General features: G+C 37.2%; 1 protein-coding gene across 2 annotated transcripts in view; it reads left to right on the forward strand.

The window, feature by feature from the left end:
- Positions 1-3,221: 3,221 nt before the first annotated feature.
- Positions 3,222-16,751, forward strand: part of LOC106054344 (uncharacterized) — a 40,251-nt gene continuing 26,721 nt past the window's right edge. The window contains exons 1-7 of one of the 2 annotated variants that reach the window (XM_056044666.1): positions 3,222-3,274; positions 7,812-7,871; positions 10,727-10,896; positions 13,207-13,367; positions 14,232-14,308; positions 14,924-15,006; positions 16,021-16,213. In XM_056044666.1, the coding sequence (XP_055900641.1) occupies positions 7,835-7,871; positions 10,727-10,896; positions 13,207-13,367; positions 14,232-14,308; positions 14,924-15,006; positions 16,021-16,213 (721 nt within the window). In that variant the 5' untranslated portion in view covers positions 3,222-3,274; positions 7,812-7,834. Of the gene's footprint in view, positions 3,275-3,590; positions 3,818-7,811; positions 7,872-10,726; positions 10,897-13,206; positions 13,368-14,231; positions 14,309-14,923; positions 15,007-16,020; positions 16,214-16,751 lie in introns of those variants that run through there. The other variant, XM_056044665.1, reaches the window with a different exon arrangement.

The raw sequence follows: 16,751 nt of genomic DNA on the forward strand, positions 1-16,751 counted from the left end.
CCATTGAGACCCGAGGACCAGACCAATAATGTTCAAGTTCATGAACAGAAGATGATGCAGTCACCCTGAATGAACATTTTACAATATTGACAGGAGACAAACGCTTATAAATCACAGCTTATTATTGAAAGTAGAGGAACTAGTGTTTGTTTTATTTATTAAAATGCCAGAATGAATTTTTGAGCAGTCAAACACAGGCAACACACAAGGCGTCAGCAGCTTCCCATCAGCGCATGCACAATCACTAAAGTTCGCTTGTTTGTCTTACAATATGTGTACAACTCCTAATATATATATATATGAGTCGGTTTTATAGCGTATGTTTAGTACATTTATGCGGTACTCCGAAATAGAAATATCCGGATTCTTATTATTTATCATAGAAGCCTTAAATAATTAAATGTTCTAAAATTTTACATGAAAATTATCTGTTGTAAATTAAATAGAATGCCCGTTATATGAGGACCTAATTAAACAAGTGCTATTTAAACTAAGAAAGACTACTGATAAAATGTTATCGAGTTAATTTTCTATGAATTACGTACCCTTGTGAATGCAGAATGTTTTAATTTTTTAAACAAAAGAAAGAACAGAGTTGAAGCAATAATAACAGTAGTACTAGCAATAATAATAATTATAAAATAATAATAATAATAATAATAATAATAATAATAAATCAACCGAGGGGATTATAACAACTTACCTCACAGATATCTTCAAGGCCCTTAACTTTTCTTGGAAAATTATCGTTGCCTGTCAGAGGGCAATACTGCTGCAGACCTGCCACATCAGAAAATTCAAAATTCCTCAGTGGAAACTGATAAAGGGACTACGATGAATTTAGTTTCTCTTTAACGAAACTCGACCCTGGCAGTGCCAGAGAATGAATACTCGTTCGTTTCTAATATAATAATAATAATAATAATGGACTGATACCGACCTACATGACATTGACAGGCTCACGAGGAAATTATTAACCATATTTCGATGTTTACACCCCCAAGTCCTCCACCATAAGGTTATACCTGCCCCGGAAGGATGGAGGCCATGAATTTCAGAACATCTTCAAACTGTGTAAGACGCAAGTTTCAAAAATACGATCAAAACTGCTCGCCTCCAGCAATGAACTAGTTTCCTTCCTACGGAAATGCGACTCCGATGCAACCCCTCTGAACCTAAACAATGTTGATGTTAATGTCGGTTTGGACGACGTAGGGCATGAGATTCGACAATGGGAAGAAAAAACACTCCACAGAAAATTCCCGGATTTATTAAATGGGGACAACATTGACAAGGCTGCTTCCTTAGCATGGCTTAAAACAGGTCATCTCTACCCTGAAACAGAAGGCTTTGTTACTGCAATACAGGACAGAGTAATCAGGACAAAAAATTACGAGAAACACATCCTAAAACTCAATATTGTTGATAAATGCCGAAAATGTGGAAATGTGGCTGAGTCAATCGAATATATAATGGCAGGATGTTCAGCCCTGTCGGAATCTGCCTACCTAGGTCGCCATAACCAAGTTGCAAAGCTAATACACCAGCACTTGGCTTTGACATATAATTTGATCGGTAAGGACACTCCTCCTTATTACAAATACTCATAACAAGAGGTTCTCGGGTCTACTGAACATCTGCTGTACTGGGACAGGCCTATCTTAACCGACGAAACGGTAGATTTTAATCGCCCTGATCTGCTTCTCATCAATAAAAATAGAAAAAGCCGCTACCATTATTGATATCGCCGTACCACTTTCGCATAATTTAAGAAAAACTGAGATAGAAAAACGAAGAAACAATGTGAATCTTGAGGCTTGGAGATTAAGCGTTTATGGAAATTATCTAAAACAACAATATACCCCATTGTTATATCAGCCGAGGGGATAATAAAAACCGAACTCACAGATACCTTCACGGCCCTTGGAATTCCTAGGAACATTTTCGTTGCCTGTCAGAGGGCGGTACTACTGCAGACCTGCCACATCACCAGAAAATTCCTCGATGGAAACTGATAAAGGGACTACCATGAATTTTGTTTCCCTTTAACAAAACTCGACCCTGGCTGCGCCAGAGAATGAATACTCGCTCTTTTCTAACATAATAATAATAAAAATAATAATTCGCAACCATCATTGAAGTCGCCGTACCACTATCCCTCAATATAAGAAAAACTGAAATTGAAAAGCGATGACAATATATAATTTTAAGCTTAAGGTTCAACGGATGATGGATACGAAAGTTAATTTAGATCAGCGGTTCTCAACCTTTTAAGCTCGGCGACCCCTGTTTACAACCCCCTCTCACTCTTCCGCGACCCCCACCCACCCTCATTTGCACAGCAATAGAAGAATTGACAAAAAAACAATCCATTTATCGATGGTCTTATGCGACCCCTGACAAATCGTCAATCGACCCCCCAAGGGATCGCGACCCACAGGTTGAGAACCCCTGATTTAGATGAAAAGATACCCTGTTGTTATATCAACAAGAGTAATTATGAAGATAGACTTCGCAGACACCCTCGAGGCCCTAAACATACCGAAGTGGTTTCTCGTTGCCGGTCAGGGGAATGCACTGCTGCATATCTGCCACATCACCAAAGATGAACTCCGATTGGGAACAGAGCAGGAGGGATTACTCCTCCCGTAGTGCTCTGGCAAGAAATTGGGCTTAGCTTAGTTCCTTAAACAATCTATTTGAAATACCATCCAATCAAGATGCTGTATTTGGCTTTATGTTAGCTGTTTTTAAATCGCCTTTTCCTTTTTTTTTTAATCTCTAACTTCACACAGACACATACATTAGCAGATCTGTGTACAAGCTGTGCCACTACTTGTTTATGCGACTTTGCCTCTAGATCAACTTGACACACAAACAATTATTTATCTCACATTGATCAATCTATTTAAAACAAGGTTTAGGATCTGAACGTAGCAAAGACGTTAACTGCGTGTTCACCTTCGTCAGGCCTCGGGTCCTGGATTGAATTCAGGCTGTCCTCGTTTCTCTCAACGCACCCCTCCCCTAACACGTGACGTAAGTTTGAAAAGCAATGAACTAGGCCAACCATGAAGTGTAATGTGTGAAAAGCTGATTCAGTCATTTTGTTGGCTATTAGCAATTCTCATATGAGTTCGCCTAACCTAAGAAACCCAGATGTTTTGTTTTTATCAGTAACCTAATAAAAACCCAGATAACCATAACTATTTTTTTTCACTTTTATATAAAACATAAAATGTTAAATCACTTCAGAATGCTGTAGAAATTTTAGGTATGTCGCCTATTACCTTCTAATTTTACAATTATTTTATTCATTTCAAAATGCAATTTATTATTTAGTTGTTATTGGCCCGGGGGGGGGGGGGTATTTAGAAAATAAGCGAAAAATTATAAACAAAAAACAACAACATATAAATCGACAATGCTGTCACTGCAAGCTAAATGCATTTCGCCCCCCCCCCCCAGTTAAAAAACATTACACACATATATATTAGGGTCCCCAGGTATTTTCTTTTTTTAGTTCAAAGAATTTCTTTCAAAAGCTGTCACTCGTAACCTTGTGTTCAACACACATAAAAAGAGTGGCCAGCTTTTTTTTTAACGCCCTGCCAATTTTACATTCTGTTGATAGTGCAGTAAGGAGTTTATTTGTGAACAAGTTAGCCAAACTATTATATAAAAAGAATGAATTTATTTCTGATATTCTGCTAATAAGCCAAACCTAAATATCGGAAGTAAATGATTTTGACGTTTGTGTGATTTTTAAATGTTTTTTTCTACTCGGATTTAGACTTCAAAGTTGTCCACATACACAGTAAGTTTACTAGTTTATAGACGTATGGTCCTTGTAGAGCTACGACATGTAGAGACATTTAAAACGAAATTTCTCGTGTCGTTTCTCCAACCTCAGACGACATTGCCGCTTATCTTGCACCATTCACAACTAATCTCTAACCTCTTCCCACCGTCACCATAGAAACACAACTAATCTCTAACCTCTTCCCACCGTCACCATAGAAACACTTTCCGTAAATCAGTTACGACACTAAAATAAGGAGCAGAGAAATCCGTCTGATTATTTGGGTATTACTTGGTTTCCAGGTCACCACAAAAGTGTACGAGAATAATAGTTTAATTGTACCCAGGTTATCACACAGGCATATATTACCACACCATAATCATCATCAAACTCCATTTGAGTGAGGGCTTGAGAGGCTTAAATCCTCTCTTGCAGAAGCCCTGGACAGAAACCCTGTTGTCTTGCGTAGTGCGTATACGTCACAATACAGGTGGAGAATTTTTGTTTTTTTCAGACCTGTCGATGCGGAGATCAGCAAGTCTGGGGAAGTCAAACAGAATATGAGGCACGGTTGCCTGTTCTTCCCCGCAGCGCGGGCACCGTGAATCGAAATTTGGCCATAGCCGAGAGAAATATGAGCCAACAGGACAGTGGCCTGTCCTGCACTGTGCTATAATAGCCTACCCAGGCCTGGACAGTCTCCACCACGGGGAAGTGCGGTCAGGGCGCCTAATGCGCTCCCAGACTCCATGGGCTTTTTGGGACCTGTCCCAGCAGTCAAACCACTTTTTCATTTGTTTTTTTAATTATAGCCAGGGCATGATGAAAACTTACAGCCTGTTCAGTGGGTGTAATTTGCCATCCCTGGTGGGCCAAGCAGTCTGCAATAGTGTTGCTAGTAGTACAGATTTTGAGTCAGTGACCACAACGATCTGTGTTGCCCTCAAATGTCCCTCGCCCAGTTGAGAGTCAATGACCTTTAAGGGTTCACAGACTGCCATGGTCTCCGCATCAAAACTTCACATAAATTGTTTATTTATCAGCTCATTTATTATCCCACTGATAAGCCCACTGATTGGTCCATTTATTAGCCCACTGATTAGTCCATTTATTAGCCCACTGATTAGTCCAGTTATTAGCCCACTGAATAGTCCAGTTATTAGCCCACTGATTAGTCCATTTCTTAGCCCACTGATTAGCTCATTTATTTGCCCAATGATTAACTCACGGATAGCCCATTTATTAGCCCACTGATTAGTCCATTTATTAGCCCACCGATTAGCTCATTCATTTGCCCACTGATTAGTCCATTTCTTAGCCCACTGATTAGCTCATTTATTTGCCCAATGATTAACTCACGGATAGCCCATTTATTAGCCCACTGATTAGTCCATTTTTTAGCCCACTGATTAGTCTATTTTTTAGCCCACTGATTAGTCCATTTTTTAGCCCACTGATTAGTCCATTTTTTAGCCCACTGATTAGTCCATTTTTTAGCCCACTGATTAGTCCATTTTTTTAGTCCACTGATTAGTCCATTTTTTAGCCCACTGATTAGTCCATTTTTTAGCCCACTGATTAGTGCATTTTTTAGCCCACTGATTAGTCCATTTTTTAGCCCACTGATTAGTCCATTTTTTAGCCCACTGATTAGTCCAGTTATTAGCCCACTGATTAGTCCATTTATTAGCCTTACATGTAGTTGCAGTTGTGTGCCTGTAATACCAAACAGACTGATGCTATGAGAATTTTTTAGTTAAACAACTGGCAAATATATATTGGATTTACCACATTGAAAATAGCTCCCTCAATATTCACTCTTTCTCTCCGTAATTATTTACCAAATTCTGGTGGAATCAACGCTGGTATCGTCGGTTAGGAGAGAAAGAGTTAAAACATACACTGTGATAAAATAATTCGCTGCTAGCACATTTAAATTCAAAAAGTCAATATAAACAGTTTAAAATGTATTCATTTTGGTGTTTTAAAATATTTTTTTAATTACGTCATTACGTTGGAAATTCAAGTCAAAGCATCTCTGTGCTTTGGTTCTAAAAGGTGATTCTAAAAATATTTCTAAAAATCAGTCAAGTAGGACAAACGCGGAGTCATGTTTCTCACTTCAGTGTGTCGGTTCCAACATTTAAACTTTAAAAAAGTAGTTCACTATGTCATGAAACACACTGAAGTGTTTAGAAACAATAGTGGCCAATCTGTCTCAACTTTAGATTTGGTACGGACAATGGTACACAACGCTGATGCCAAAATACGACCCGCGGGCCAGATTCGACCCTCGACGTGGTTTCCTCCGGCCCGCCGAAACGTTGTTACAAAGTGTAGAAATTCCCCCTCCCCCTCCTTTTATTTTTCATAAAATGGGGGACCCGAAGAAACTTCAAGTGGACTCCTCTGAATTTTTAATCTTACTAGAAAAAGTGTACGGATTACATTATCGTGAGCACGATAATAAGCCAACATATTGTTTTATAAAGAAAGTGTGGCTGATTTAAAAATAGTGTACGTATAAACGAATTATAAAACAAAAATTGTTTACACACGCCCAGAAATTGAAGGATCGATGGGAATATTTACATAAAAGAGACAAACAAATGAGTGGTTGGTAAAGCCATCTACAAAATTGATCAGTTTCCGACGTGTAAAAAAAAAGATAAAACTTTCAATATTTAAATTCAATATTTTTGGATGGCTGCCTGGTCGTGTGGTTTGTGCGCTGGACTGTCGTTCGGATTTATCGATGGTCGAGGGTTCAAATCCTGCCCGCTCCCATCCCCCGTCGTCCTGCGGGAGGTTTGGACTAGGAAGTAAACTATCTTCAACTCTGAAGGAACATCCGAAACATGTAAAACATTTTACAAATAACTATTGTGCTAGATTCGCAAGTTTCTAATAAAATTGTTTCAGGTCAAATTCCTTTTTTTTTTTTTTTTACATTTTAGTCATGTGGCCCGCGACACGAGTGTCGGAAATTAAAATGGCCTGCAGGTCAAATAGGGTTGGGCATCCCTGTGCTACAATGATCCTGAATTGAGTTGTTGACTGTAAAGGCCTATTCCGAAAAGACATCCCCGTTTAGATAAAAAGCAGTTAACATTGGCATCATCTTTTGTTAATTCAAACTCAATAAACCCAACCCTAACCCTAACCCAAAACCTAACCAAAACCACTCAGGATACTTTTAAAGGAGAAGCTGAGACTTGTTTTTTTTTTGTTTCCATCTATCTATCTATCTATCTATCTATCTATCTATCTATCTATCTATCTATCTATCTATCTATCTATCTATCTGTCTGTCTGTCTGTCTATCAGTAGCGGCCTTAGGTGGTGGCAAGTGGGGCAACCGCCCAAGGCCCCGCGCCTGATGGGGCCCCGCGATCGATGGGAGATTTTCTTGTGACCGCCAGGTTCGAATAAAGACAAGTTCTCATAAACTTGGACCTGTTGCTCAATAGTTCCTGGCATCTATGTGATACCAATTACCGGCTATCACGGTTGTACAGTTCACCTTGGCATTAAAAACAAAACGTAGCTGGTAGTAACCAATGAAAATCGTTTGTTGACGTATCAGATCCAGAAAGTACTCTGTTAGTTTATGAATTTAACATGAAAATAGTACAGGAAGGTAACATGTTTTGGAACAAAAATAAAACCTACAGCGTTAGAGGTGAACGATCCCGTGACGTGATGCGATATATGTAGTCTATCCTTAAGGCTCAGGGCCACGCATGTCATTTGCCCTGGGCCCCGCTCACTGCTAAGGCCGCCTCTGATATCTATCTATCTATCTATCTATCTATCTATCTATCTATCTATCTATCTATCTATCTATCTATCTATCTATTATCTATCTATCTATCTATCTATCTATCTATCTATCTATCTATCTATCTATCTATCTCGTTCTCATTATCTTAAAAAATCTGTCTTTTGTATTAAATTGAATACGCTAATAGTTCCTAAACTAATATTTAAAATATATTTTATATTTAAGTTTTGTGAATCCTTGAGACAACCATGGTGACTCTAAATGTAAATGGAACCTGGTACACAGGTAGGTTATCAACTGGAAAGTTAGTTCTTGAAAGAATAATGCAATCAACTACGTATTTTTTTTGTTCAGAAATTGCAGAATTTAACAAGAAAATTATCTAAAAAATATCTTTAAAAAAAACAGAGTTTATATTGAATGTAATTGTATCATTTACTTTGGATCATTCATATGATTAAATTTTGTAACAGAACTAGACTAATAATAATAAATCTGAGAGATTATAAATATGTTTACCAATTGTTTTGTCTTAGCACGGTTCCATGCTTTTAGCTTACTCAATGCGCTAGGGTCAAATCACTTGCTTGGACAAGTTGGGGAAAAAGAGGGGGGAGAAAAAGAACAAGGTTTATGGTTTAATGTTACAGTGATCGCATTTAAATGCAATGAATATTGAAAAACAAAAAGAGTTGTATTATTTGAATTCGAACTCGTGGGCTCAAGACCTCCTCAACATATTATCTTCAGTTTCCGTTTTGTATGAATGCGTGCAGGAATATGTCTCTTTTCAATTTAATTAAAATATATATTTTATTTGATGTTTATTCAGAAAGGGAGGTTATTACGTCCAAATACACACGGACCGCAGCGAGTGGAAGCGGGCAATATTCGAGCATGAGACCATCGTGTTGACGGTCCGTAGAGCATGCTACACCACAATGCAGCCATCTTTGACTGTAATCAAAAATTTTCTGTACAGCCTGATCAAAAGGAAGTCTGTTAGTTTATGAAAAAAAGAATTCTGTTTTAATTCTGAGATATACATATCTGGCTTACATACCTATACTAATTTTTGGCAACATTCCAGGCTAGAAAAATATCTTTCGCTGTCATCAGTGTAAATAATAATCAAAGTAAAGAGGTATTTGTAATGTTAGTGGCGTACCGAGGGTACCAGACTTATACACACAAACACACACCTCCCGATTGTGTGTGTAATGCATTTCGCACAACATAGTAGTCTACAGTAAGCAAAACATAACAAGTCACAAGTAAGCAGTTCATAACAACAGTCACCAGAAAAGCAAAACATAACAACAGTCATAGCAAGAAATTCATAACAACAGTTATACGTAAGCAAAACATAACAACAGTCACCAGTAAAACAAAACATAACAACAGTCACCAGTAAAACAAAACATAACAACAGTCACCAGTAAAGCAAAACATAACAACAATCAACAGTAAAACAAAACATAACAACAATCACCAGTAAAAAAAAATAACAACAATCACCAGTAAAACAAAACATAACAACAATCACCAGTAAAACAAAACATAACAACAATCACCAGTAAAACAAAACATAACAACAATAACCAGTAAAACAAAACATAACAACAATCACCAGTAAAACAAAACATAACAACAATCACAAGTCAAACAAAACATAACAACAGTCACCAGGCAAACAAAACATAACAAATGTCACCAGTAAAACAAAACATAACAACAGTCACCAGTCAAACAAAACATAACAATCACCTGTAAAACAAAACATAACAACAATCACCAGTAAAGCAAAACATAACAACAGTCACCAGTAAAAAAAAAAAATAACAACAATCACAAGTAAAACGAAATATAACAACAATCACCAGTAAAACAAAACATAACAACAGTCACCAGTAAAAGAAAACATAACAACAGTCACCAGTAAAACAAAACATAACAGTCACCAGTCAAACAAAACATAACAGTCACCAGTCAAACAAAACATAACAACAGTCACCAGTCAAACAAAACATAACAAATGTCACCAGTAAAACAAAACATAACAACAGTCACCAGTAAAACAAAACATAACAACAGTCACCAGTAAAACAAAACATAAAAACAGTCACCAGTCAAACAAAACATAACAATAGTCACCAGGCAAACAAAACATAACAAATGTCACCAGTAAAACAAAACATAACAACAGTCACCAGTAAAACAAAACATAACAACAGTCACCAGTAAAACAAAACATAACAGTCACCAGTCAAACAAAACATAACAGTCACCAGTCAAACAAAACATAACAACAGTCACCAGTCAAACAAAACATAACAAATGTCACCAGTAAAACAAAACATAACAACAGTCACCAGTCAAACAAAACATAACAAATGTCACCAGTAAAACAAAACATAACAACAGTCACCAGTCAAACAAAACATAACAGTCACCAGTAAAACAAAACATAACAACAGTCACCAGTAAAACAAAACATAACAACAGTCACCAGTCAAACAAAACATAACAACAGTCACCAGTAAAACAAAACATAACAAATGTCACCAGTAAAACAAAACATAACAACAGTTACCAGTCAAACAAAACATAACAGTCACCAGTAAAACAAAACATAACAACAGTCACCAGTAAAACAAAACATAACAACAGTCACCAGTAAAACAAAACATAACAAATGTCACCAGTAAAACAAAACATAACAACAATTACCAGTAGGAAATTCATAACAACAGTTTCACATAAGCACTATAAAACTTACAATTTTCTGTAAACAAAGTTATTGGGCGCACAACTTGTAGAGACGCAAAAGTCCGCCTCTAGTTTATTCTGTTTGTTGAGTATAGAGTTGAATGTGCCCGACATGATTACAGGACCTTTTCCTGGTATACATGTCCCTATGGTTGACGATTGCTATGCCAGTCGTATCGATATATTTGATATTTGGGGAGTTAATTTTGAATTTCATAAACCGAAAAGTACCACAAAAAAAGATGAAACAATGTCATTGCTCGTTGAATTCACTTAGTACAATTATTACATTTAAATAGTGCACTTATCCTTAAAAATACTTTTATACGAAACTTCTACGTTTGTCATAGACAATTAATTTTATTTTACAGTTGGCAGCGAGTACCCTCTTTCTTCCACGCTGCTGGACTTCCTCAGAAAAGAGAGGATATCCACTGGGACCAAGAGCTGCTGCGATGAAGGAGGATGTGGTGTATGTGTGGTCAATATCACAATGTTAGATCCGCTGACCAACAGCCCACGAGCATACAGTGCTGTCTCTGTAAGTCAAGTAAAAGTAAAGTTTCACGTTCAGACCTTGCGATCTACGGGGCAGATGATGTTGAAGTCATCTGTTTCTATGGCCAACGGTTAACAAGCAGGGTGTTATGTGGCCAGCACAACGACCAACCGCCTTTACTTTCCCCAACTTAAGTCAGGTACCCATTAGAGGCGCCCTAAAAATCACGAAATTCAAAATCCCAGTCTTCGCCGAGATTCGAACCCAGGACCCCAGGTTCGGAAGCCGAGCGCTTAATCACTCAGCCACCGCACCCCACCCCCTCTGTAAGTAGATGCCCAGAATAAGACATTATGTACATCGAGACGTTCAAATATCAAAGAAAATAGACCACGAAAAGACAAAAAAAGATGATGTACACTTTATTTTGAAGAATTCTTATGAACTTTATAGTTCGTTTGAAATAGATAGTAGGCCTACATGTATGTGTTTTCTTGACCAAGATGAAAATTCTGAGGTCAATTACAAAATAGTTTGAAATATTTATGACGAGTTCTTGATTTACACAATAAAGTTCAATTTTTTCAAGTGATCATTCGAATGGAGCTCAACGAAGATGATGATTGTGACGAGATGTTTAATTAGTTAATATTTGGCTTGTTTATTTAAGTCTAGGGGAGATTTTATTAATTTATCCCGCTCACATATACAAGATTTTTGACAGGCACACCGCAACTACCAGTAAGAACAGACCAGTGAATCAAATGCATGAAATAAAACGATTTAATGATTTAAAGTTTACAATGGATAAATAGATAAAATAATATAATCAAGAGGTGAAATGAAGGTGTTAATAGCTAACATAATTGCTCATCATGGATTGCTACTTTAGGCGTCAATGGAAGAGTGTTCCTATGTCTGTCTACTTATATTCTTAGCTGCTAGCCCGTGGGTCGTCTTCTGGTGGTCATAGGACTGGCACTCAGAAGGATGAGTCATCCGACTCTGTCTTTGGACGTCGGCTCGGGATATTCTCTATGCTGTGGGCAAGCTGGCTCTAGGGTGAGAGATCCCTTATCAACCAACTGCTCTTTTATGCTTGTGTCTAGAACAATTGATTGTGAACGACTTTATTTCCTGCCTGAAACTGCTAGTGTTCTTGTGTCATGATGCTTGTCAGCCTATTCTTTCTATGCAGAAATGTGCTGAAACTATATTGTACAAGTTACTTACAAATGTTACAGTATTAGCCCTAACTCAAAAGCCGAGCTGATGATTTCAATAGATCCTTCCCCTTTATAAATTGTACCCTAAATTCACTTATAGCCTTTGGAACAGTTATTTCAAGACAGCACTCTTTACTATCATCTCCATAAAACCACGATATTCATCGTTCTTATTTTCTAAGTGTCAATAGTCCTATTCATCAATCCGTTACGTAAATTGTTAATGCCTACTCGGGTAAGTCAACGTCAAATGACATTACTGTTTTAAGACACTACTGTTTCGTAATCGCTATTGAGACACTAAATTTTAAGGCCTACAAGACATCCGAAGTTAAAGACGTACATGTATTTCCAGGAGTTTAGTGAGTTCAAGTCTGCATCTTTGTGGATAGGAGTTCGTGTTTCTATGTCGTCTAACGTGACATGATGTCCAGGGGGAAATGAAGCTGTCAATGTTTCTGCATTTTTGTTTAGACAGGACAATCCATCTGAGAGTCAGTTTTGGTAACAGTGGATCTATAGACTGCTATAAACAGTATTACATCATAGCATCAAAAATGCTAATTTTTAAGTACAGGGTCCCGTTTTAGATTCACGCGAGTATGTTCACACTAGTTCGACTTATATAGGACTATAAAAATAAGGGTCTTATATTGTTTGTTAATCTCTTATTGTGTTAAGAAAATTTAAACTCACAGAAGCACGGTTTACGGGTATAAGCGAATCCATTATTTCAGGATATGTTGGTAGTTTTACAGTTAAGTATGTTAAGATCTTGTATATCTCATATACGTTATAATTGTATCCTTTATAAACGTTAAGGCGAGGCAAATCACGGGATCGCAAGGTCTGACAGGGGAACTTTACTTTACTTTTTTATAATAATAATAATGCACCCTTTAGTATTTGTCTGTGTGTTTGGTTCTCCTGTAAAGTTATGAACAGAAGAGTCATGAAACCAAAACATCTCACATTACAAACGTTTATCTACACACTTCCACAAATCTCTCTAACACACGACACAATAACAAGTCATAACAAAGCACACCAAGGTTTTGCCCTTCAACTGGCTAAAACTTAATTCAGTTTCTGAGTTTCTCATGGTCAATGTAATATATATCTTCAGTGCTGCTTGCTGCTTAAATCATGTGATGGCATGTCTATTACAACAATTGAAGGTCTGGGCAACACTAGAGATGGTCTCCACCCAATCCAGGAGAGGCTCGCCATCTATGACGGCGCCCAGTGTGGATTTTGTTCACCTGCACAGGTGATGAATATGTATAGGTAGGTAAAACAACATTATATGAGATCGATGATTGATCAAACTAATCTATACATAAATACACAGCTGTCTCTGTTTTAAACCTTTAAAAAATTAAATTAAGTAAAATATGAGACGTTTTTTACGGTGGTTGCCTTAGGTTGCTTATAATAGTTTGAACCTTCCATATTTTATCTGCCTGATATTCCTGCTGCCTTATCATGTTAGACCTGCTATTCTGTTCATGTTATTCCTGCTGCCAACTCATGTTATACCTTCTGTTTCCTCAACTAATACTCGTTTTTCTTTTCTGAATCTATTGTTAAAGGTATTTTCCGCCTTATGAGACTTCTTATTTGACTTAAAAAGACCGATCTGTTATACACACCCACTGTCATAGTTTAGGCATGCAATGTACTATTTTTTTGTCCTTTTTCCCTACTTCTGGTGTATTCATCATCTGCAATCCAGAACCCCCTTCTTTATGTCTGCCCTTGATTTTGGTCTATCTTTGTATTTTTTTTCTCCCTACTATTGATTATATTGAAGAGATTTATGTCGCGCGTATCTATATCAGAGTATCTTAGAAGTGGATGACCAGCAGCTCTTTGCCCTGTGTTATATGACGGTATAGTAAATCTTACGGATTGTCAACCTTGTGGCATTTGGTGTATGTGCCCAAGTCAGCCAAGGCGTCTACTGCAGCTAACATTGCCGATGGCCTGGCACCCTGCTCTTCACTGTACTTCCTCATTGGGGATATCTGCAATATTAAGTAGTACTATGATTGTTTACACCATCGTAGAAAATAAGATTAATTATTGTTCTATTACCATCGGCTCAAGCATCTTTTGAGTTTTAATTTTGACACTTATTTCTGTGAGCAGCTTACTTAAAAGTAATAGTCAACCAAGCATGAAAGAAATAGAAGATGCTTTTGATGCTACGCTTTGCCGATGTACAGGTAACTATCGTTGTATCGTTGAACACGAGAACCTCTAGAGATAGTTGGATGTTACTTTAACCATAATGCTGGACTATGATTGGAAAACAGTTATTTATATGTGGGTAAAACGAAATGGACAAAGTCACAAAAATCAAAGAGAAAAAAAATATTCCAGGTGAAACAAATAAAACGAATAAAATATTTGGTTTGAATTGAATTTCAATCTGACGGTAAAGTTTCAATTACAGCGTTCGAGTTTTGATATTGTCTAGTACATAAGACAAGTGGTCAGAGACAGAATCTTCGAAATGTCTTCCAGTAAATCTCAGATCTTAACTCAAGTGCCTTTTTAATCTGCCACCGCACCATCTTAAAAATTTCATTGAAGATTGTAGCAATTATTTCTTTTACTAATTATATCGATAAAAACTAATAGCCTAAAATTTTCTATTGCGTCTATTTATCATATGTATTGGTCAAAATACTAAAAGAAACGTTTTGTGTAATTGTATGTCTTCTTGGTAACTGTATCAGTTCGATTAAAAAAGCTGAAATTTTATAAAACTAAAATCTTTCAACTTTGAAAATTGTTTCATAATAATAATAATAGAGGACATTTAACACTTTGTGCAGGTTACAGGTCAATCATGGATGCAATGAAATCTTTCGCCGTGGACGCGCACGACACTCTAAAAGGTGGACCTATTGATATTGAGGTAATATACTGAGAAACGCATCTTTGTATAATTACTAAAGACTTTAGTTTTTATTTTAATTAAAAAATGAACACAAAGAGTTGTTTGTTACAATCTTGAGAATGGTTTAATTTCTATGTTTTGTAGCATGCTGTCTCTAGGATCTATACTAGATAAACCTATAAAATCAAGAATAAACATAGTAGTTCTCAATCTAGGCCTATAAAGCCCAATAATTAGTTCAGTGTCTAATATAGGTCTTTACAAATAGTTCTTATTTTTTAAAAATTTGATGAGTGAAATTAATTTTTAAAAAAAGTGCGCAGGGAATTTAATCTTTTGATTAGTATCCCGTTGGCAGCCAAAGACAATTCTTAAGTACATTTTAGGTCGACACAACTCTTTTACTTTAGACATTGAAAAGTAAAAATGTACCTAATGATCTGTATCGCAACAAGGCATTAAAATATTATTAACCTGGTGGTGACACAGATGGGGGTAGTGCTGTGTGTTTTTAGCCTACCCAAATCGCCACAGTCCAGCGCAGGACGAGCGGTCTGCCGTGACCAGTGACAGTACACGCCAGTTCGGCAAGGACCAGTGTTGTAAATATTACGCACGTAAGTCACGGCGAATGTAATCAAGCGAGTGGTCAAGCGAGGTTCCATGCGTTTCTAGAAGGCCAGTAGAGACCCTATAAAAGAGCCAGTGTGTTAAGACTCAAGACTTCACGTTACCTCGCAATGTGACCAGTACGAGGCGAGAACCAGCACGGTGTGTGAAGTCAGTGCGGAGCAGAAACTAGGTTTTTGTAAAGACACTGTTAATGTTGTATTTGAAATTTGAAATTAAACTGACTGATACTTTGGAGCCCCGAGTTGTGAGGTTCTTTAAGTTCGTTGTGTCGTGTGGTGCAGTTTGAAGAGAGCCTGGATAGTAGAGGAGATACGTAACAATATCAATACGAAATAATAGTTGATATCCTTATCCTCAATTGATCTAATAAGCTAACTCTGATGTGTGACTATTCACCAGGATGTGCCAACTCAAATATGCAAATCAACGGGGAAAGCATGCCATGGCCACTGCAGCCAGAACAAAAAGTCCTGTGTCGCCAAGGAGGATAACTTATGCTGGCTGCAACCTGCTTCTTTGGCAGAGTTATGTACCTTACTAGATCAACATTCTCATCAGAAATACTGGCTTGTGTTTGGAAACACTGCCTTTGGTAAATTATAATGATGATAAATATGAAACACTTTATGAAATAATTGCTAAATATTATACATCATTCATTTCATTTCAAAGCGGTGCTACAAAAGATCTGTCTATAAACGCTATACAACCGCTGTAACGTTACTTGTTTTAGTCAGCGAAAACTAATCGGGCATTTCTTAAGTACAATAGATCCTGTCCAGTAATAAAACAGCGATTCCAGCCATAGGGAATGCACGCCCTTATGGAAGGGGCACACCACGATCAGACTCAAAGGGGAAGAGGAGGGGAGGAACACGATGACAGTCAAATTATTTTCAAGGTACATATGTTCAGGGCCGGCCCTAACAATTGCGGGGCCTTGTGCAAAACGGATTGCGCGGGGCCCAGTCTTGGTAGGGTTAAGCATAATATCAAAATAAAAATTTTGTGTAAGAAAATACATTCGTCTTTGCAATAAATTTTATTAAATGAAAGCCGACAATACCGTTTTTTTTTTATTGCGCATATAATTGGCACCAAAAATTTGACAATTTTGTCTATTTTTCATG

Source organism: Biomphalaria glabrata, chromosome 10, assembly GCF_947242115.1.
Source record: "Biomphalaria glabrata chromosome 10, xgBioGlab47.1, whole genome shotgun sequence".
NCBI classification, from domain to species: domain Eukaryota; kingdom Metazoa; phylum Mollusca; class Gastropoda; family Planorbidae; genus Biomphalaria; species Biomphalaria glabrata.